The sequence below is a fragment of the Rhamphochromis longiceps genome, linkage group LG2 (assembly GCF_057381845.1).
Source record: "Rhamphochromis longiceps isolate RC_006_pf linkage group LG2, R_longiceps_female_GT1.1, whole genome shotgun sequence".
NCBI classification, from domain to species: Eukaryota; Metazoa; Chordata; class Actinopteri; order Cichliformes; family Cichlidae; genus Rhamphochromis; species Rhamphochromis longiceps.
The window spans coordinates 6,945,618-6,969,676 of record NC_140558.1 but is presented as its reverse complement, the minus strand read 5'-3'; the positions used below and the strand labels follow the sequence as shown (position 1 = coordinate 6,969,676).

The 24,059-nt window shown below is 38.2% G+C and overlaps 1 protein-coding gene and 1 long non-coding RNA gene across 2 annotated transcripts; both read right to left on the bottom strand.

Annotated features, from left to right (window-relative positions):
- Positions 1-19,202: 19,202 nt before the first annotated feature.
- Positions 19,203-20,241, bottom strand: LOC146676896 (uncharacterized). Its single transcript, XR_014907278.1, has 3 exons — positions 19,950-20,241; positions 19,434-19,473; positions 19,203-19,288 (listed from the first exon to the last, which is right to left on the bottom strand). It is a non-coding gene; the product is annotated as an uncharacterized LOC146676896 (long non-coding RNA).
- A 1,347-nt stretch (positions 20,242-21,588) lies between these two features.
- On the bottom strand, positions 21,589-23,515 carry LOC146676895 (E3 SUMO-protein ligase ZBED1-like). The gene is made up of 3 exons (XM_085416174.1): positions 22,952-23,515; positions 22,144-22,763; positions 21,589-22,056 (listed from the first exon to the last, which is right to left on the bottom strand). The coding sequence occupies exons 1-3, from the start codon at positions 23,421-23,423 to the stop codon at positions 21,661-21,663; spliced, it is 1,488 nt and encodes a 495-aa protein (XP_085272300.1). The 5' UTR covers positions 23,424-23,515; the 3' UTR covers positions 21,589-21,660.
- Between the last annotated feature and the right edge of the window lie 544 nt (positions 23,516-24,059).

The following is a 24,059-nucleotide window of genomic DNA, read 5'->3' as shown; positions in this document are numbered from 1 at the left end:
TTGTTAAAGACAAAAAAGATATTGTGCTTGTCCTGATTGGGGTTTAATTTTTTTTGTAAGATGTGCCAATCAAATGGAGTAATGCTGAGTTACCCGTCGAGTTCTCTGGAAGATTACTCATGCAAAGTAAACACAAAAGCTTTGTCTTTGACAGACAGTGCAAACTATATTACCACAGAAAACAGAAAGTTTAGACATTTATCAATTTCTTCTCAACCCAGAAAACCATACCATATAAAGAGAAATAATACCAATAATTACAGGTATTACTTCTCTTTGTGTTTAGCCTTTGAAAACATCAGAAGGTCTTCTGTTGTTAGTTATAGCACCTTTCTCACAATTCAATCTGCTGACCTGATAAAAAGGAAAGAGAAAAACGAATCCTTTGCTCAGTGGGACACTAATATCTGTACTTCATACGGTACCTTTTCATATATGAGAATGGCCAGTAAGAATGCCAGAGAGATGAATAAATCATGACAATGTACAACCTGAGAATACCAAACGACTCGGGAAGGGATGCAACTATAATCCGTTCACTTCAAGCTGGTGTCTCCTTTTTACAAAATTCTTGTCACAGAAGAAAAGTGAATTGGTAATCACGCTTGTATCACATTAAAAAAAAAATCATGCCAATTCTGTAACCACATAAGAACATTTGCAGCCTCATCAATAAGTTAGGAAGAAAATTACACCACATTAACTGAATGGTATTTGCTGAATTAATTGAATTTGAGGTTTATGAATTAAAGAGGAGCCATGTACATTATAATCCTAAATTCACTTGACAACTTGGGCGTGAAATCCATTTTCTTCTTTTTCTGTAGCTCTGAGTGCAGTGCCTGATCATGTCTCTGTATGTTAATGCAACTGGATCTGACTGCAGATAAAATGAACCTCAGAGGAAGCAAAAAGGCAGCAGAGGATGGTCGACCTCATTCATTAACAGATAACTGCAGAAACAGATATACTGGACTGTATGCAAATGAGAAGAGAGGGCTGTATTACACACACACAAATTCTTCAAACCTTTCTTGCGTACATTGCAACTGAGGATTAATTATACAGTGACTTCCTGTTATGTTTATAATATCATTCACTTTTTGGTATTGTGACCTCACCAGGCTCAGTGGGTAGTTGCTGTGCACTCTTTAATGAGACATGAGCAAGTACCCTCTATAAACGTTACTGTATGAACACACTCTTTGTGCGCTGTTTGAGAAACGGTAGCAGTTCTCTTAAATCAGATGAGAAATAGGCCATAGACTCATGCGTATTTATATCTGCATTGCAAATAATTTTAAAAAGTGTTCAGGATGAATTTGATGAGCTTAAGTAGCACTATTGTCGAAGGCTTTTGTTCTGTGGCACACTATCTGGAGATTGCTTGTAAAAGAAAAAAAAATGTCAGCATTAGTCATTTTGCCAAATGCTTAGACCTACTTTAACCTACTGTATGTTCACACATTGATGCCCGTAATTAGAGGGCTCTCTAAATAGCACAGGTGGTTGGAAAGTGCTACATGTGCCTTCATCCACCTGTTTTGCAACCTGCTATTTTGCTCAAGTAGATGATGCCACAAGGTGTAAAGTTCAGTATAAATCCAGAGCTGTAGTGATTAATGATGTTAAAAAAATCCAAAACAACAGCTCACATGACTGAGGTTAAAAACAGCAGTGCTAATCACAGTGATGTATGACAACAACAGCTTAGAGACTTTCATGAAATCAAAGGTTTGTCTGAATGATGCAGATGTGCAGAGAGAAGCAGATTAGCAAGTTACGAAACAGCTGAACGAACAAACAGAAAAAACAGAATCTGATGAAGCCGTGTACTGGACAGCATTTTACATCGTGGTTTATTAACATCTTAAAATTTAACATATTGTTGATTAATATTACATTTCCACAATAAACATGATTTTAATTTGCAAAGGAGGACGTGATTTACAGTAATGGGTAATACATACAAATACTAAACAAACCATCTGAAATGTATAGAGGTGCATGGGGCTATTTTGTAACAGCTTTGTATTGTTTAAATTTGATTTAATGAAACTAAATGCAATAGATGGCTGAATGTAATGTGCTTTGTGCTTTGACGCAATCATTTTCAGATTACTTTCTGCAATCAGATGCCTGCAGGGATCTAATGAACTGAAGTAGTCGCTTTTCTCTGAGTAGAAAGAAGCTGAAGATTGCATTCACGATGAGGATCACCCAAAATTGAGAAATGCAGACTAATATACCATAATCACATTAATGTTTTATTTTTATATGCATGCCTAGGTTGGGGACTGTTTAATGGTGGACTTCTTTTTCCAGTTGAACGCAGTTAGACTGAACCACATTACAATCAACAGAAAAACTACATTAGCAGAACATTAGATACAACTGATAGATATAGATGGATGTAATGTCCTTTTCTGCCTCTTCTCAATGAAAACGAAATATTATTAAACAAAATAAATATTTTAGCGAACAACAAATCACAGAACACTTTCTAGAGAAAATTTATTTTGGTTGATTATCTTATCACCTTTGTAATTTGTCTAATATGTCACATGGTTATGTCGTTGTTTTGCTGTTGGATTCCTTCTAAAATGTATTTATACCTGTTAAGTTGAAATATTAAATGTTTGTCATTTTTATGTTTACCATTTGTACATAGTTTTAAAGAATTCTTTCTGTCCTTCCCTCCCCAGATCCTTAAGATTCTGGGAGGGGGGCGGTAGTGTTTTTATCACAGGAACACCTTGTTTGATGTTGGCAAACTTCCTCCCCTTTGTATGGCTTCACTGTGTTATCTAGGGTGAACCATCTAGGGTGTGGAGGAGACCCTTTGATCAACAGGACCACACACACACACACACACACACACACACACACACACACACACACACACACACACACACACACACACACATAATCTTACTTAAATACAGAAGTTCACACATATACATACAAATGCCTTGCCTTAGGACGATGTGGGCGTGGCTTTGTTCTGACGTGTTTTGTGTGAACTGTGTCTCAATAAAAAGGGCAGGAAGGGAGGTCGTGGTAGAGGTCATTTTCGTGGTGGACACAGGCCTCCCTTGCGCAAGTGTTTGATCGATCGACTGTCTTGTTTTCTTCATGATGAATAAGTCTCTAGAATTAGCGGGGCTTGTGGAAACACAGACCCAACAATACCATTGAACTGTCACAGAATCCAGATGAAAATTAACAGATATTGATAAATCCAGCATCTTTACATTACAGACTACTAGTATTGCTTTGGGCCTGATTTTGCATTCTGAAATTCCTTCATTCTTTATGCAACAGATTCAAAAAGATGCTGAAAACATTCCTCAGAGACTTTGTACCACTTGGCATTACTGCAGATTTGTCAGCTGCACATTCTTGATGTAAATTTCCCATTCCACCACACCTAATGGACTGAGATCTTGTGACTGTGAAGGTGATTCGAACACAGTGAATTTACGTTCAAGTTCAAGAAACCAGTTTGAGCTCGTTTGAGCTTTGTGAAATAGTATGCTTCAATCAGAAAGTGGGTACACTGTGGTATTAAACGGATGGATGTGGTCAGCAATAATACTGAGATAGGCTGTGGCATTTCAACAATAATACAGTAAATTGGTACAAAGGGGCCCAAAATGTGCCACCAAAGTATCCTTTACATAACTGGAACACTGCTAGATTCATGCTTTCATGTAGCTTTGATCACTCATCAGACCAGGTAACATTTTTCCAAAGTTCTCTTGTCCAATTTTTTGTGAGCTCATGTGAATTTTTAGTCTCTGTTTCCTGTTCTCAGTTAACAGGAGTGGCACCTAGCGTGATCTTTCACTGCTGTAGCCCATCTACTTTAAGCTGCGTGTTCAGAGAGGCTCTTCTGCATACCTTGGTTGTAAGAAGTTATCATTTGAATTACTGCTGACTTTCTATCGACTTAAAGCAGGCTGGCCATTCTCCTCTGGCATGGAGAAGGCATTTTTGCTCGCTTGCCAATAGTTTCTCTTTTCTGACCATTCTCTGAAAATCCTAGAGATGGTTGCATGAGAAAATCCCAGTAGATCAGAAGTTTCTAACAGACTCAGACCAGCCCATCTGCCACCAAAAACCATGCTACGTCATAATTATGCAGATTTTTCCTTAATCTGAAACAAGAAATTAAAAATATAATGCATTTAGCATGTTACTGAATAAAACTTGATCTCACAACTTTCAGTCATTTAAACAAAACTCTGCAGGAAAGATTTATGCAAAAATACGATATAATTAAAAATAACAGTTGTATATAACATAAAACTTTTACTTTAGATCAATTTTCAGTTCAAAGTCTTACCGGGCTTCCGATCAAAACAAATTATTCCAAGCTTATGCGTGGTCTAATTGCATATACTGTTCATAGCCATAATCAACTTTCACTTCCACAGCCTCTGAGAAAAAAACCTGAAAATTAGCTGTAAGTCAAGCTTTTTGCTGAATAAATTACGATTTAAACCTGGAAATGAGTTGTTATAATTTTCATTTGTTGTTATGCTTGTAATGTAAGTGCTAAAAAGCCGTGTGATTGATTTTTGATGTCACGTTGCTTTAGTTTCCAGGGATCACAAATTGCAATATTTTTTATTTTTTATTTTACACAACAATGCCTTTTCCTCATCAATGCTTTGTTTTCACAGGAAAGCACATAATTTGTGGTGCTCAGCATGCATTCAAATCACCTTTACCTAAATGATAACTTTACTCTTTGTTATAATTTAAAGCCCACAGTGAATAAAGTGAGCCCAGAAGAATTCATTTAATTATGCTTTATTGTAGACAAATAAGATGTAACAAGTCAGATTTACATATTTTCAAGTGTATATGTTTCACTAACAAGCAGAGGCATTTTGTTAAAGTAACTGGAGGACAGGTGGTCTCTGTGTTTCATTATAATCATCTACCCAAAATAAATCAGCAGAAATTGGAGTCATATCGCTGTAAAGTACTTTACCTCATCATAAAACAGAACAAAACACAAAGTGAACTTCACTTCATTTTCCCCAAGACTATCTCCAAACTCGAGTTGCACAAACTTTTATATTTCTGAAGCTAATGGGAATATCTAAAGAGTCGTGTGAGACGTTTAGTGATAAAATCTAATCGCCAATGCCTTTTGTGTTTGTCTGAAGGTATATTACAGGCATGTGAGACATCTGATCACATTTTCTGGGCAGATGGAATAGCTGAAGTCAGTAAATCTGATGGCTGCACATCTGTTTTTCAATTGGCCGATCTGGAATCCACTCTATCACCCAAACTCATTACACAGAGAGGAGGAAATGGTAACTGATAAACCTCCACCGAGTCCATCCATTCTGCAAGCATATTCAATTTAAAAATTCATTTGTCTGAAGGACTTACCATAAATGTATAATGATACTGTGATATACAGGAAACATCACTGTCTATGACCTTGTCCTTTATATAAGGAAACTTTCTCAGGGTCTTTAATCTCTGTATGACAATAATTTAGGTGTGAATACATGTTTGCCTGAAACTTCAATAAAGCAGTCAAGTGTGTGATTGTCACGGCACAGAGTTAAAAAAGGAAACAGTTTGCCTGTATTTTGCAGCTGTGGTTTCCACACAAGTGAATTAGTAAATAAATAAATAAAATACAATCTGATAAAAATGAGCCATGTGCTTTGTAAAACGCATCACTTCGAATACCATCCAGATGAAAATAATAACCTTCCTCTTCATCACTGTTACAGATGCTTCTCTGCCTTTAGTTGAGATGGATCTCAGCATCCCAGAACCTCCCACAGTTGTCTCAGCTGCGTGTGCAGCTCCCGGGTCCAAGACAGGATTTGGCAGCATTACAACCACAGGGCAGACATCCAAATTCTCTAAACCTTCACTTTAGCTCCTCCTCTCCCCACCCAAATCTGACTGTCCTTTACTCCCAACTCCACTTTACTTTCTCTTCTTTTATTACATCTCCTCCTGTCTCCTCTAATCAAGACTTGAGTTGACCAGTCTGTCATGACAACTGAATAGAAATAACTTGAAACATGAATTATATTATGATGATTACCAAGAAAGAAAAACAGTAAGTGCACACAGATGTGTTTATTTCACTGTTTGCATCAGTAAATGATTAAAAGACTAGTTAAGGTCAGGTTTGAGTTAATGTAATTAATTGGAATCATCAGAAAACTGAACTGTTTTTCTTTTTTTCTCATCTCCAATCCAATTTCTTCTATACGTGTCTCATATTGTCCCATTTTCTACCTTTTCTCCCCTCTAAACTCGTGCTTCTTGACTTGGCAAAGGGCTGGGCACTGGAACCCTAAATTCACTTTACAGCAGACGAGATCCAGCTTCGTTGATCACATGGTGACTCACAAATGATGCTTTACACCTACAGTTTTCAAATGAACCATTTTTAACGGGTTTTTGTTGTTTTTCCCATTTCATTTTCAGTGAAAGCTATTTGAGAGCAAAGCCAACTGATTATTAATATTGTCCTTATGCCACTCCACAGAATGCTCTGTTGACACTACAGCTTTCAGCTAAATTAATATACATGGTTTTCTAACTAAATAATTGAAACCTTGCTTTGCTTAAAAGGCTGCACATGTGGTAATCAGAATCAGAATCAGAATCAGAATACTTTATTGATCCCTGGGGGAAATTATTTTTTGTTACAGTGCTCCATTTTAAACCAACATTAAGACAAGACAGACAATACGCTAACTAAGAATAGTACAATATATACATATATATACATACATACATACATAAGTCACTTATAAATAAATATTTGGAAAAGAAACATGTGTAGTTGTAGCAGCAAACAGTGTGTTAAGTGGATGCGTTGTACAGGGAGATGGCCACAGGCAGGAATGATTTCCTGTGTCGTTCAGTGGTGCTTTTCGGTAATCTCAGTCTCTCACTGAACGAGCTCCTGTGACTGACCAACATGTCATGGAGTGGGTGGGAGGTGTTATCCAACATTGTCTTTATCTTGGACAGCATCCGCCTCTCCGACACCACCTTGAGGGAGTCCAGCTCCATCCCCACAACATTGCTGGCCTTACGGATCAGTTTATTAAGTCTGTTGGCATCTGCGACCCTCAGCCTGCTCCCCCAGCATGCAACAGCATAGAGGATCGCACTGGCCACAACAGACTCATAGAAAATCCTCAGCATTTTCTGGCAGATGTTGAAGGACCTCAGTCGCCTCAAAAAATAGAGACGACTCTGGCCCTTCCTGTAAAGTGCTGTGGTGTTTTTAGCCCAGTCCAGTTTATTGTCAATGTGTACTCCAAGGTATTTATAGTCCTCCACAATGTCAACACTGACCCCCTGGATTGAAACAGGGGTCAAGTGTTTCCTGGTCTTCCTGAAGTCCACGATCAGTTCCTTGGTCTTTGCCACGTTGAGCTGCAGATGATTCTGCTCACACCACGTGACAAAGGAGTCGACCACAGCCCGGTACTCTGTCTCATCATCCCTGCTGATGCATCCAACCACCGCAGAGTCATCAGAAAACTTCTGAAGATGGCAGGTCTCTGTGCAGTGGCTGAAGTCTGTGGTGTAGAGGGTGAAGAGGAAGGGGGAGAGGACAGTCCCCTGTGGTGCCCCTGTGTTGCTAATCACCTTGTCAGACACACACTGTGGGAGACGTACATATTGTGGTCTTCCTGTCAGGTAATCAACAATCCAGGACACCAGAGAAGCATCCACCTGCATCGCTGCTAACTTATCACCCAGGAGGGTCGGCCTGATGGTGTTGAAAGCACTGGAAAAACACTGGAAAATCAGAGCTTGATTTAAAAAAATAAAACAAAAGCACCACCCACAAAGTCTAACACCTCCTTTTAGTAAAAGATTGGGTGCCTGGTCTCCATTTGCTGAAAAAAATTGATTTCTTTTAGCTGTTGTCCACTGAGCCTGGGGATCAACAAAACACAGCAAGTTCACTTTCCCCACTTCTGAAACTGCCCATCTGCCATGTAGGTGAGAAGGAGAGCAAAGAAAGATGAGGGGAATAGAAAGGAGGAATGATTCAGCTGCTGTGAACCCTCTGGCTCGTTCTTTTGTCTCTTCTTGGTGGCAAGTGAGCATCTGGCAGCCCAAAGCTCTCCAGGTCTCCCCTTCCATATTTCTTTCATTCTCTCTATTGGTTTCTTTCGGGTCCTGACAAAAGCAAGCTGGCAGACAAACCCAGTCAAGCAGAACATGGTGCTCAGATGTGAGACCATTCGTTTTAACAGGAGCAAGTCAAGGGAAATAGTCTCTCCTTTTCTGCTACTCTGGTCAGTTTTGTACGGGGTTTCAAAATGAGGGGAGTATCAGGGTGATGAAAAAGATGTTATCGCAGCAGAAAAGTGATTTGTGCTGTTTTTAGAAGCACAAATATATATCTCAGAAATCTTTGTCAACAATTATAAATGCAAAGCCGTTTAAACAAAATAGAAACGATGCTGGCTTTTTTCCAGGTGCCCTTACCCTTGAATCAGCTCAGAGTAAGATGGAAATGCTGCAGATGATTAGTGACACACATGACTCATCTGGATTTCAAGGAGGCACATCATCATCAACCAAGGTCCTTCTGGCAGCTGCGAGAACAATTGCGGCTGGATATTGGTTCACATTCAGGTTGGGCACCTAATCACAAACTTGATAGGATTCTGTCAGGTAACTGGAGCTGTAATTTTTCGCTCCGGTGATTTCAGAAAAGCCATTTGATATATATGTTTCAAAGCTAAAACAGACAGCTTATCTGATCAGCAGGAACATTTTATGATAAATTACATACAAGCTAAGGTCAAAAAAATGGGACCACCCAAATGTCAACAATAAGGCTACACAGAGTGACGGATGAGATTTCTGTTCTAGAGTGGCTCCATTTCCTGCCAAGTTCTCAGCCCCGAGGGAGCTGAATTAATTGCAGTAATTTCTAATACAATACTTTGTGCTGAATACTCTCATTCTGGGATGCAGCTCCTTCACATGACAACTCCGCTGTGATAATCAAGCAGTCAGAAGAGAACAAAAGAAAGACAGAAAATGGGCCTTAATTTGTTGATAACATTTGTGCATGCTGTTATCCAAAAGTTAAAAAAAAATAGAAATATTTAAGCAAAGATATCTGCCGTAAAGAAAAACAGATTTAACAACTGTCATTTTCAACATTTTAATGGAAAACAATGGCTGTTTACAACAACATTTTGCTTATGAATCACTGCATTACTGCCCTTCATTATTTACCTGATTCTTTAGCCGTATTGTTTAATACGACTATTGTTGTTGCCACTTGGGCTGATAAAAACATTTTCATCATCACTGAAATGCTTTGTGTTAAACTATATTCAAAAGATAGACAGGCCAAGGTCAGCTTCTGTAATTCAATATATCATTCAACATTTTTCACTGGACTTTGTAAGAGCAAGTATCAGAACGTAGTAACAGAAAGTAGACATTGTTATAGGAGATAATGTGAGGCTGGTGCAGAACATAGGAAGAGAAACTACAAGTGTGCAAACATTGGCATTAACTTTTCATCATCTTAACTTGAGTTATCTACAGAGAGACTTTGATTAAAGCTGATGAGCCACACCATGAAGCTGTGGGAAAGAGTTGTTGAAGCTAGGTTAAGGAGAGAGGTAATGATCAGTGAGCAGCATCATGGCTTCATGCCGAGAAAGAGCACTATAGATGCAATGCTTGATTTGAGAGTGTTGCACTGTGTCTTTGCAAATTTAGAAAAAGCATATGATAGGGTGCCAAAAGAGGAACTGTGGTAAGGAAGTCAAGAGTGGCATAGAAGTATGTGAGGCTGGTGCATGTATGATGGCAGAAAGACTGTGGTGATGTCAGCTGGAGTGACAGATGGGTTTGAGGTGGGAGTGAGAGCCCATACTTGTTTGCTGTGATGATAGAAAATTTGACAAATGAGGTCAGGCAAGAATCTCCATGGACTGAAAACAGAGTGCAGTTCAATTAATTGAATTCAGATAAGTTAATTTTTTTACATAGTTCCAATTCAAAACAACAGTCACCTTAAGGTACTTTATATACACCTTGAGAGCACAAGAGCAGCAAAGAAGACATTTAACAGAAGGATAGCAGCAAGAATGAAAGAGAAGGTTCACAAGACATTAGTGAGCCCTGCTATGATGTATGATATGTATGGTACTAACACAAAGACAGGAGGCTAAGCTGGAGATGGCAGAGCTGAAAGATGCTCAGATATTTGTTGGGACTGACCAAGACAGGCAAGATTAGAAATGAGTGCATTAGAGGGACAGTTTGGACACAAAGTTTGAGAGAAGGTTGAGATGGTTTAGACATGTACAGAGGAGAGATAGTGGCTATATTGGACAAACAATATTAAGTGTGAAGCTGCCAGGGAGAAGGAAAAGGGGAAGAGCACAGAAAAAGATTAATGGATGTAGTCCAGGAGGATAAACAAATGGCTGGTGTGACAGAGGAGGACGCTAGAGATAGGTTCAGATGTAGGCAGATAATCTGCTGTGGTGACACCTAAAGAGAGTAGCAGGACGATGATGATGACTGCAACAATGGAGGGGAAAAAGAAGGAGCTTATAGTCTTTTCTTTTCTGCTAGTATACAGACATTTCTGAAGTAGGGATGCTCCTTGGGCTGTTTTCCTTGTGGATTAAATTGGCGGGAAAAATGACTAGTCTAAAGGTAAGAAAACAAATCGTTAAAACTGAGGAACATTTACTGGAAAAGGTTAAACACTCCTTGTTGCAAATGCTACATGTGCATTTAAGGGTCATAATAGCTGTTTATGTTTAATTATCACAACGTAATTTAATTTCACGTGAATTGTGTGACACTTTGCACCCTGCATAACACTGTACACACACAAGGTCAGATTAGTTTGCAGAGTGTAGCTTCTTTTCTTGTCGGTTAACCCTTCACTTATACAAGGACTTTTTAAATGACCCTAACTCTGCAGTTTCTTTCTAGATATAAAATTGAAACAGTTTTGGGGAAAAAAAGAGAAGATGAGCTTTGTGGGGATATTTGGTGCATCACGGTAGCACAAGGCATTCACAAGTTACTGCTGTTTAAACACAGATTTTTTTAAACACAAAAAATTTGCTTTGTCTAGATGTTACCATGTCCACTTCACATTACCATAGTCTTCAATCATTTTGGGCTAGAGAGAAAATTTAAATGGTTCCTGAAAGATTTGTTTTTCATTTTACAGCCAAAATTTAAAAAATAAGTGCATTAGGCTTGTATAAATCTTAGTCAAAGGATCCTCATGCTTGTGCAGAATGTGGTCACGCTTGAGTTTGTGGTTGAGTGGGTTTACCTCACTGACATGCAACCATTCAATTTCTATTACAAAGTGCTGCAGCACTGTGCTGGCTAGCACAGCTGTCATCTGTCTTACTTTATACTTTATGTCTTTTTTTGAGTTTAGTCAACTAACTGCACACATACATAATCCGAATCAGCTGACGGCATTGTGATTTAGTAGTTAATCACTACACAATGAGAAGTTTCCAGATTTCAGCCTTCTGGTCAGCTGGTGTCCTTCTGTTTAGAGTATGTCCACGTGTTATTTAGCTGGTTAGAATTGTTTAATGAAAGTACTGACTTACTATGACCTTCCCAGCAATCATGGCTGTAGGTAATTATCACCTCATATAATTGCATTCGCTCAATCATGCTTAACAGTAATGGAGAGTGTGTTTCCACCAGTTTACATAAATAGGTACCATTGGTGGAAAATTCAGCATCTACAAACTTTCTTACCTTACCTGTTTCACAGATAGAAGACTGCTTGTGTGGGTTCTCTCTGGGCACTGTACTTTCCTCCTACAGTCTAAAGACATGCTTGTTAGGCAAATTGGTCAGTCTAAATTGAGTGTACGTGTGAATGCAAGTGTGAATGATTGTCTGTCTCTGTGCATTAGCCCTGTGATGGACTGGTGGCCTGTCCATAGTGTACCCTCTCTCTCCCTATGACAGCAGGGTAGGCTCCACACCTCACACAACACTGTATTTTTACTTAGTATTAGGGATACATTACATCTCATGATACATGTCTAACTGATTCTAACAACACAGGCATCTTCATACCTTAACATGGAAGAAATCCAATAAAAATTACTACAGTACTGTTTCCAATATGTATTATTACATGAAAACTGAAAAAAAATCTTATATGAACAAAATCTAACAGAAAAGGCTGTATATGAGACATGATGGCATTTTTTCTGGGTCTTTGTTTTTTTTTTTTTTGTTTTTTTTTTCAATAATTGTAGTGTTTGTATGGAAGAATATCTGCAGAACTGCACACAGATTTAACTTTAAACAATTCTATGAGTCCAAGGACTAAAAAGATCAAGAGGCATATTTTATGAATAAAAGCTAACTACCAACATGAATGAGTCCAAACCAAGCAGCAACCTCCATGAAGCCAATACAGAAGTGCAGAAAATTGCCATTCCCCCTTATGGCCACTTGAGGTTGGCTCAAAAAGTGAGTCAATTCCCATAGATGGGGGATTACAGGCTGGTTCCAAATCTGGTTATGGCCTGTATGGAGAGCTTCACCCATTTATGAAAACTCTGCTAGGGAGGATTTTTTTTATAACTCATCCTGGAGTACTACCTGGTCTCACGGGAGTTCCTGAAATAGTCTTGACCTATAATCTATTGATTTGTACTGTAGAACATGAATTTTCTTTCCTGTGTGCGTTCGTGCATGCGTGTGTGTTCCACAACGTGAGTTTCCCAACTTTATTCAATGTCTCTGAACACAACTTTTAATCGGGCTGCTATCATATCCAATAATTAAAAGACAAAAAAGTCAATATTTAGTAGTTGGATGAGTGGAATATCAACGAATATCAACATCCATGCCAAATGTCCAAGTTTATACTCATCACAGATTTTCACACACCATTTGTCTGTCTGTAAATATGCTATTTATTACAAATATATTGTTAGGAGTAGAGATGGACCGATCCGATATTACGTATCGGTATCGGTCCGATACTGACCTAAATTACTGGATCGGTTATCGGAGAAAAATAAAAAATGTAATCCGATCCATTAAATATCACAAAAGCAGCTCACAAAACTTGCAACACGCCATAACTCGCCTCAGAACGTTAGCACGTCGGAGCAGTATGCATCACGTGATAGAGTGGCTGTGGCATGCGGGACCTGTCGGTGGTCTGGATAGCATTTGGAGCTTCGCTAGCAACCCGGCATTTCATCTCCGACAAAGTTATCCCCGAGAGAAGTACAGCAAGTGTGTAAGTCCATCTCTGAATGTTTGTAAAGCATTCCTGCATTAAGCTTAACAAGCGATATATGGAGCGACTGCCTCTTCTTGCTGCTACTTCAATCATGAAACTGCTTAATGATCAGCTGATCGGCTTTTCTGTCGCGAGTCCCTGTCTCTCTAGTTTGCTTTTGGCCCACTTCGCACCAGAAAGAGGAAACCAGCGGCTGAACAAAAGCAGCACGTTTAAGCTTGATCAGCTGTTGTTAGAATGTATTTAATATTACTTTCTACTCGAGGATCTTTTTCTACGTAGCTGACGGCTGGTAACTGTGCAGGGGCGGATCTAGCAAAGTTTAGCCAGGGGGGCCGATAGGGCATTAACAGGGAAAAGGGGGCACAAAGACATACTTTTCTTTCTTATTCTCATTTAAAATGTCTAGCTTTTAATAAATAATTATCTGAATCTTACACCCAAAGTTTTAATCTGATGTAAAATGAATAGAAGTCAATTACTGTATATAGTAACTATTAAGTCTAATGTATATACCCTAGTAAGCTATAGTACTTTTTCCTTTGGGAAGGTACCATCTGTGCAGTCTGCAATTTTGTTGAAGAAAGATGTTGAATCTATTTAATATTTCTTGAAAAAGAATTGATTTCTGTGCATTTTTTTTCACACTGCATCAAATTAAGGTTGATTACGTCGATTAAGCATCATGAGGTGGAGCGTGAGGGGTGGTTCCCTATTTTTTATTTATTTATTTTTGTTGTTGCTGGGAGTTGGAACCCTATTAGTTAGGTTGCTTAATATTTATGCTAAGTACTCTTTAAAATACCAGAATAGGGAGGATGGTGTAGGTTTAAGTTTATTAGATTGATCAGTATTGCTGAACTATGAAATGAAAATGAAATTGCTGAATATTTTTTTTTGCATACAGGTATAACAGAATAGCTTTAGTGTAGTTGTTGTTTTAAACTTGAGTATGAACTTATACAAAATGCAGCAAGATATTTAAAAAACAGTTTTGTTGATTAAAAAACACTATATCGGATTCATATCGGTATCGGCAGATATCCAAATTTATGATATCGGTATCGGACATAAAAAAGTGGTATCGTGCCATCTCTAGTTAGGAGTAGACATTTTTTTTAAAAATCCTGATCTACTAAGTACCAAACCCCTATGGTCCCTCCTGTGGGTGGTGGGCCAACAGGAGGTCCAACTAGAAAAGGAGCCAGTTGACATGGTTCAGGCATCTGACTAGAATGCCTCCTGGGTGCCTCGTCTGTGAAGTATTCCAGGCATACCTCCTACCAGGAGCAGGCCCACAGGGCAGACCCAGCACTCACTGGAGAGATTTTATCTCTCGGCTGGCTTGGGAACATCTCGGCAGCTCCTGTGGAAGACTGTACTTCCCCAGTTGTCTCAGGAAGTACATCCTCCTAATGCTTTTTAACTTTTTAAAATTTGCACTACATATTAACACCACAACGTGGTTCTGAAAAGCATGTTAGAGGCTGCATGATTGACTTGAAGGTCAAACAACAGCCCATTGCAGCAGATAAAATGTTACGTTGAGTCAGTTTATCCATATGCAAATGTATATTCAGAGTGCCACATTAATAGAGGCCTGACCTGGCACAGGCTTCACTGCAGGATCATAGCAGGAAAGCAAACGCTAAGTACACAGAGGAGGCAGGCTTCCTCCAAAATAACTGTCTGGTTGGTGTGTTTTCAGGACAATTCTGCCTCTTTATCTTGCCTGAGCCTCAGCGGATACTCAGACTGACACATTCCAGCTGCTTTTCTGCACTCACCGCAGACAATATAAACTGCCAACTACTGAGGATGTGTAACGGGATGCACACTGTGCCCTTAAGGATTTATGCCCCAGTCTCTTTGAAGTCTTGCTGCAATCTCCGTAATTGTCTGGCCTTTTGTGGACTAATTGCTTGTCTGCTGCACTGTGGCATAGTACAATTGCTGAAAGGAGGACTTAAGGCTTGTGTCTTGAAATAGAGATATCATGGGCTGTGCTATGGTTTAGCTTGCTTAACATACCTGAGAAATACCACTCATATGTTTTGCAAGAGAACCCTAACACAGCATGAAAAATGAATACTAAAATCATAGAAAATGCACACACAAAGCACATCAATAACCTTCCCAGCCCTGCTGAGACTCATAGAACTCATAGCTTGTTAGGGCCAACTCAGCACAATGGCAACAGCTTGATTGGACCATATATGAACTGACAGGCCACATAATTTCCAACACCCTTTTATCTGTCAGATGCTGACTGTCTACACTACAGCATGTGACTTTTGTGATAAGGTTGCCATGACATTTTCCAGATGGCGGCTGAAAAATGTCGGAAACAAAAGGCTGGTTAAATGGATTCTATCAATTGCAGCGGGTTTGACGCTTTCTTATCAACAGGCTAATTCCCCGAAGGAATAGGATGTGCCAGGGGAGGAGACTAATGACAAAAATGGAGGCCTGTATTCCCCAGACATCCTATCTGGGTCTAAGCTAGGATGCTTATGTGCCGCAGCACTAGCCAGTTCCAACAGCCTCTCTTTATCTTTTGCTATGCATCACTTGCCACCTTGATACCAGGTTGAAAGGTCAAACCTATATCAGATTTATCTTTATATTTTTTTTAAAAAATGCAGTATTTTTTATACTTGTAACCCTGTGTGAAAGTGGGGGGTGGGAGGATTTCTACTGCTGAGAAATGTGCCAATGCACAGCATGTAAAGCCAGGCTGACAATGACACATGACAATGACAACTCTTTTGGTGCTCAGACTCCTGGTGAGATTGGATCCACGGTGACAATACAGCAGTATGAATAACTCCAGCAGTGGATTAGATGAGGGAGCTCATAACAGACTGTTCATACCATTTATACTGAAGCAAATAAACATAGGCAGCAGGTGACATGTCCAATGGCTATTGTACTTGAGAAGTACAGGACTCCTGAGGCAATATTTTGAACTTTCTGGATAAGTGTGACTCCAAAAAATGGACCTGCTACTGGATTGAAATGTTGAACACTACATTTATATCATATAAAAATAGCATATTGTGCCATATTCTTATCTTTAAGATACTTTTTCAGATACAATATGTGTTTTTGACTTAATTTCACAATAATCCAGAGGAGATTTACAGAGCAGCTGGTGCCGTTTTACACAGTGGGACCTTTTGGCAGCGGGAGTAGTAGTAGCGCGTCATCTGTAAGACAACGGGGTGTGGCGTCTGCTGAGCTGTTCATTTGTGAAATGAGCAGTGCTGCAGTTGTAATCAAGGCTCACCAACAAAACTCAATCTAGGCCCAGGCATAAAACAACTGGGGATGACACCAGCACCACCAGCACCAAGGCAGCTGAGAAGATTTTCAGCCATGATCATACTTACTGTTGATTTACTGAAAGACATTCATCAATAAATTTAAATGTAATGTTCACCTTCAACACCTTTAAACAGAATAAATTGTCTAGATGCATTAACCATATTAATTTTGATAACTTAAACCAAAATTTCCTAAATTAAAAATGTTTTGTTTCTTGATTAATATCTTTTTAAACTGGCTGATACCATGAACAATTTCTTCGGGTTATTCTGTTTTTATCTAATATTATGAATACAGTTCCCTAAAACTGATGGTGCAGGTTTTATGATGAATAGCAGCAGAAAGCATAAGCTGCCTCTCAGCATCACAGGTCCCACATGTTGCTTAACTCAGGAACCGATTTGTCTGTGTGATAGGATAAAAAGTGAAACCTGCTGGAAGATAATCTCACAACACAATGGAGCTGATGAGGACATCTTTGTGCAGAGGAAACAAAGAAGTCCTGCAGGACACCGCGGTGTGCAGAAATATCAAAGCACTGTTGACTGGGTAATCACAATCAATACATTTCCTGAGTCAGTAATGTGTCTGGGGGAAAAGGCACAAATATGTACAGTGTGCAAAAAAGACTGATGCAGAAACATGAAAAGCATTAATATTTTGTGGTCTACACTAAAATGACACACTAACAGGGAAAACACTTTAAAACTACTTTCTCTATGAAAACAGTTTGAAGTAAATGTTTAAGCTTATCAGTGTTTCAACAAACCTACCTATGGAAAAACTAGGAACCTAGCCTATTTTAATGCATGAATGATACAGTTCACCTTATAGAATCATAAAACACCTCCTTTATGTCCTTTATGACACTAATGAAAATAAATTAGATGCCACACAGTTTTGAATTTTCACTGCATCTATCTTGGGGCAGTTATTTAATATACCAATTATTATTTTACCAATAAATATGAATTGGGTAAAAATATATTATTATTTATTATTAAATGTGTTTATTTGTCACAATTAATTTGATCAAGTTAGGAAGCTATTTATCATTTAGACAGGATGTTCATTTAAATATAAAGAAGCCGAGGTACTGGTATTGCTGTCAGTCAGAACTTGAGATAACTGAACTGATGAATCTCTATTTTAAAATGGATTAAAAATACACAATAAGAGTTTCTGGTAAAGATAAATTGTATTTTATTAGTGAATCACATAGCACTAACACTAGTAACACTAGCAGGTGTGTCTAGTTTAGATGTCTGTATGTTGCATTCCATAGATTTTATAGATGTAGCTTGCTAACCAAGCTACCTAGCATTAGCTTAGAAGTTAGCACTTCACCCTGTTGTTCAAATACGTCAAATAAACAAACAAACAAAAAAATCAAAGTCCAAAACACTAACTTTCAGGCTTCAAAATGCTGTATGCAAAAGTATCGTTTAGCTGTGATGTTGACAGATACATGTTTCCTATGCAGTTGATAATTCTAAATCACTAGCAAACTAGCCAACAGACAAAAACAAACAATGACAAAAAAAGGGCAAAATTAAAAAAAAAACTGACATAATTAACTGAATACTTCATTAAGCAGCAGGGGTTTACAGAAAATTGTTTGAAAATGCCTTAAAATATATGTGCTAAAATACATTTTAAAATATATTTATATATTTAAAATGTATTTTAGCACATATATTTTATTAATATATTTCAAAATATACAAAAAATGGCCAAAAAATATGTGCTAAAAAACATTTCAAAATACATAAACATATTTCAAAATGTATTTTAAAATACATTTTGAAATACATTTCAAAATATACAAAAAATGGCCAAAAAATATATGTGCTAAAATACATTTTAAATATATAAATATATTTTAAAATGTATTTATATATTTAAAATGTATTTTAGCACATATATTTTTTGGCCATTTTTTGTATATTTTGAAATGTATTTCAAAATGTATTTTAAAATACATTTTGAAATATGTTTATGTATTTTGAAATGTTTTTTAGCACATATTTTTTGGCCATTTTTTGTATATTTTGAAATATATTAATAAAATATATTTCAAAATACAATTTAAATTTATTTAAAATCATTCAAAAAAATATAAATTTAACCCTTCATATATTTCTAAGAAAACACATTCACATGTAACATCTGAAAGAAATCTTTATTTGATGTTTAAAACATACATATAGCATATCAATCAAGCAAGGAATATTCATTTTATAAGTTTATTCTCATTACATACTCAAACATTCTAAAAGAAACACACACACATATACATATATGTATTACATGTATTACAAACAAGTCACTTAAAAATACATTAATGTGGCAGACTGTTCCCTGTTCAGATGCAGTGTATAAGTACAATCAGGGCTGTCACAACAATGGGGTGGGGCCAAGTGGCTGCAACCCTAGGTACAATGTGCAGGTATATATAATTACATATAATATATGTGAATAAAGCAAGAATCTGTTTAGGTTAGTCACTGTGCTGACTGATGCTTGCTAGGTTTATATGATTGCAAACTGCACAAAAACAACAACAGCAACAACATTAATGACAATGACAAACAAAATTACTTACATTTATGTAAATCTCACATTAGGAAGATCTGCATTCGATTTCATGGGCTGAAATAAATAGGCAGAAACATTACTGCTAAAAAAATAAAAAACAAAAACTCTAAAAAGCCTAAAAATGACTTAAAAAGCAAGGAAATGTGGAACATTGTAATTAGCGAACATTAATAAAGCATAACTGTTCTTTGTTTCTAACCTTGGTAAGTACTCTGTAGCCAGAAGGAGAGGTAGGATTTCTGTGAAAGCCAAATTAAATGTGAATAGGCTTTGATAGTTATTGAGAAGGCAGAATAATAAGAAAAGGCAAAAGTACGTCACAATATAATTAATTAAGTTACATATTTTGATTACCAAATTATGGAAGCGTGGAGCTGCCACCCAGGCAAAAGAAAAATATTGCTGTATCACGTTATGACGTGAAATGTTTATTGTTCTAACATTATGCTTTTCATGTTTGTATAATATAATATCACGTTATTATAATATACATAATTGTCACGTTCGCACAATATTGTACGGACGTGATAATTATGTACATTTTTCGTACAATGTTGTTCAAACATGTTGTTCAAACATGATAGTATATTGTTAGAACGATAAACTTTTCACGTTATAACGTGATATACTTATATTTCTCTTTTGCCTGGGTGGCAGCTCTACGCTTCCGTTCCAAATACACGAGAATAAAGTAATATTATATGGGAAAAGGCACCTGCTAGCTTGATGATGGAGGCTTCTTAGACTGGCCACCCGCCTTGGCTTCTTGTCGCCACTCCACGAAATAAAGGTCCGTTTCCTCCATGCCGGCTAATTATTCATCCTCATTAAAATCTCGTATATGTTCAGTTGGCAGAATTGAGAATTTTACATCTTCCAACCACTTAATTAACGCGAACATAATCGGCTTGTTTCTTCCCGTCTCCTGTATCCGGCCGTTCCTCTCGCTGTCAGATTTCGCGCCTCAGAGACGTCGTTATTTTTCAAAAAAAAAAAAAAAGAAGAAAGAAAGAAAGAAAGAAACAGCAACAACTACTAAAGAGAGTTTTTGCACGTTCATTGCACATTTGTGGGAATGTTTAAATATTAAATTTTTATTAATTACTTTTCATTATATCTTTATTTTTTAAACCACCGTGGCAATGCGCATGCGCATACACTCCTGCACGCAAAGGGCTTTGGAGTTGACGTAATGTCGCAATGCATTGTGGGAGCGCAGCACCATCTTGGCATGTCACGAATCAAAACAAGATTGCTACGAACCATTCTGAAACGTAGCTCAAAAGAAAATGACGGTATAGAGACAGATTCTGTCCAGATGCAAAGAGACGGTACTTGATTGTTGAAATGTGGACCCGTATGAAATATAGCCGTGGAGTAGAAACCCTGAAGACCAAACCGCTATTGACTTAGCATGATCTACTCTCATACCTTGTCTGTGGAGTCAGAGCATACACGGCGCACCAATTTCGCAATTATAAATCTCTGGAGGCGCACATCCAATTCACCAAGGACTGGGTACAAGATTTGGCTATTTTTAAGCCTCCACGTTGTGAGTACGCCGTCATTCAAGCAAAGGTAAGTCAGCTTGAGTACTGCGAGTAAAATGCGTTTGATTCCCCCCAGCATTCAAATTAGTGCTAGCAAAAATTCATTCATGAGGGGGAAATTACAGTGAGAACATGTAGAGGCTCTGTTAGAGGGATAACATAGTGAGTTCAGTGCATTGATGTGACATTGTCCTGAAGGATTTAGTTATTCTTTATGGTTAAAGAAATTGCCCTAATTAATTCATATTTATTATAAATAATCCTAATTACACATCTTGCTTCCTTGTTTGTGTCCTGTGTAGGGCTGCACGATATTAGGAAAACCTGCGATGTGCGATAACTGTGATCAATACTGCGATAACGATATGACTTGCGATAAAATAAATAGCAAAAAAAAAAACAAAAAACAAATACATAATTTCCGTTTTACTGCACAGTTTTATTTAATGAAAGCTGCTGTATTAGCAGTGTAACAACAAAGTGCAGTCAAACATTGAAACATTGCCCCCATAAAAAAATTTCTGAGGCTTGAATTCTGAAAGACATCCTTCCCGGTCTCTATAATTAGTTTTAAATAAACATAACTTAAATTATACTGCAAATTATCTCTATGCAGTTGTTCATCATTTTACCACTCACCAAGTAGTTATGATGCAAGTCAAAACTGGAGTGGAAACTTTACTAGATTAAACTATAGGTAAGAACTTGTCTGCTGTGGGAACACACCAAAGAACAATTGTCTACCTTTGTGGTCGTACTGGCCAAGACTAATATTATCAACAATTAAGAACAATGTAGGTAGTGTGTTTTTGTAATTTTTTGAAAAAAAAAAAAGGTTTCTCTATCTTGCATTCATCCTTCCTGAGTGAATGTTTTTTATGGCAAGTTCTTGTTAAGGAAAACCAACATGTTTACTCTCCAAGGTTTTAAACATGTGCGCTGACATGTTACTATGTTTCCTGATGTACTAAAAAGTCTCTCTGAAGGTGAGCTACTTGCAGGTATGCAGAGATACTTCCTTGCAAGCTTGCTTAGCTGTGGGAATGTCATTTTGTGGAGTTTCCACCATGCCAAGGGGTCTTCCTCACTGTCTATGGCCGTGGATAGCAAGTAGCTGTTAAGCTCAGCTTCAACAGCTTGTGAGAGATGCATAAAAGAGGAGGTAGGGATTGGAGCTGCCTTGAAGAAACTGCCCAGGGACTTTTTTGCCTTCTTCAGGGGACGACTGGGTGGATCATCTGTCTGGGCCTCTGGTTCAGCGGAGCTTCTCTCCTGGAACAGAAAGCAGATTATAAGAAAAGTAAACATTTTGGACTAAATATGAATTGAAAGGTTTTATATATAAGCATGCATGAATACCTTCTGTGCCACTGCTTCCATTTCTGACATCACTCTGGTCTTGATGTCTGAGACTCGATCAGTGCTGGTGTAGCTGACTTTAAATCTGGGATCCATGAAGCACGCCATGTCCATAAGTTCCTGGGTAGCTGGATTTTCATATTTAGTAATCAGGTACTCGAGGATTTTCTTCTTAATTGATTTTGTCAAATCACTGTCTTCTTCCTTCTCTGCAAGCACCGACGTCTTCATCAGATGAAGGACTGGTTTTACATATGAAACACTAACGTAGCTCTCACCAGACAGGGCATCTGTAAAGTCTTGCAGGGGGTGTAATGCCTGGTTGACAGACTCCAGTACCTCAAGATCCTGCCAAGTAGGAATCAAGTGTCTTGATTTCTTGTCTGCTGAGATGACATCAGAAATGGCCCGCTGCTGCTCCAGGACTCTCTCAATCATCTTCTGCCTGGAACCCCACCTGGTTGGGCATTCTGTGATCAGTGTGTGCTCTGGGAGGTTGAGCTTCTGCTGTGCTTTTTTCAGAGCCATCTTTGCTTTCCAGCTGTGGCAAAAATGTCCAACTAACTTTTTGCAAAGTCCAATGGCTCGGGCAATGCGGGCATCATCTTTGATAGAATTTTCTGGAGAAATAAGAGGAAACAAAAAAACTGTCATGTTTAAAACCTTTTTTAAAAAAAAAAAAAAAAACTAATTGAAATTTATAACTAAAGTTGTCTAAAAAGGTAACATTATCCTTATCAATATCAATTTGATAATAATGTATAGCACATTTTCATTGCTAAAAAGATCTGCCTTGAATAAAACTTACCGATTGCAAGGTGCAGCCTGTGTCCAAAACACTGAAGTCTGACCCAGTTGTTTAGCTCCGTGGCTCTCACAACATTGGCACCGTTGTCTGTGGTGATGCACACTTGTCGATCTTCTTTAAGATCCCAGCTGGCTAACACCTCACGTAATACATGGGCTATATTTTCACTAGTGTGGGAGTCTGGAAAATACACAGTCTCTAGACACCGTGTTTTCAGTTCAAAGTCTTCGGTGAGGAAGTGCACTGTGAAACTCATATATGGTTCCGTTGTACGACTTGACCATAGGTCTGTAGTGCTTGCGTAGTTTTCAGCTTGGCTCAGTTCAAACATGACGGTCTTGCGGCATGTTTCATACATTTGTGGAATGGCGACATGTGAAAAGTAGTTTCGTGAGGGGATGCGGTATCTCTGGTCCACTTTATGTATCAGACTGGTGAAGCCCTCTCTGCTAACTGTATTTATAGGCATCATGTCTTTAGCCAAAAAATGTGTAATGGCCTCTGTTATTTCTTTGTACCGCTTCGACGTTTTCTCATAAGGAATTCCACTTGAAAAACTCTGATACAGAGACTGCTGTTGGACTGCTGCGCTCTTTGTCTTAACATTAGCAACCTTTGTTTGGCTAGCCCTATCTTTCTGGAACTCTTCAAACAGTTCTCTGTGGTTGTATTGAAGATGATGGTGGAGATTAGTCGTGTTTCCTCTGGTGGTTGCCACGAGTGTTCGGCAAGTTTTGCAGAGTACCTGTGTTTGGAGAACGTCGTCTTTATCAAATCCAAAGTACCTCCAAATAAGTGAGGTACTATTTTTTTTTTTTAGCCACGAGTTCAGTAGCATTCTCGTCACGCGTCTCGCTCTCAGCCATTACAACTCTGACTCGTTGCTGCAGCGTTGTTCGCGCCCGACCTGCGTAGGAGGCGGGCCTCTAATCCATTTGATTGGTTAATGCCGTGAAGGGCTCTATTCGACTGGTCAAATGTGTAAATGGATTTCTTTGATTGGTAAATTCTTTACAGCACGTGTGTAAACATTTTAAGGTACCCAATTATCGCAGTTTACGCCGTCTTTTGCGATGGGCCCATCGCGCAGGCTGATATCGCGATGACA

Excerpts from the sequence above, each read along its gene's own strand:
- LOC146676895 (XM_085416174.1), bottom strand. The coding sequence starts at position 23,423 with ATGATGCCTATAAATACAGTTAGCAGAGAGGGCTTCACCAGTCTGATA. Across the intron at positions 22,764-22,951 it reads CAGGCTGCACCTTGCAATCG|AAAATTCTATCAAAGATGAT; the intron begins GTAAGTTTTATT and ends TTATTTCTCCAG. Across the intron at positions 22,057-22,143 it reads TGGAAGCAGTGGCACAGAAG|GAGAGAAGCTCCGCTGAACC; the intron begins GTATTCATGCAT and ends TTTCTGTTCCAG.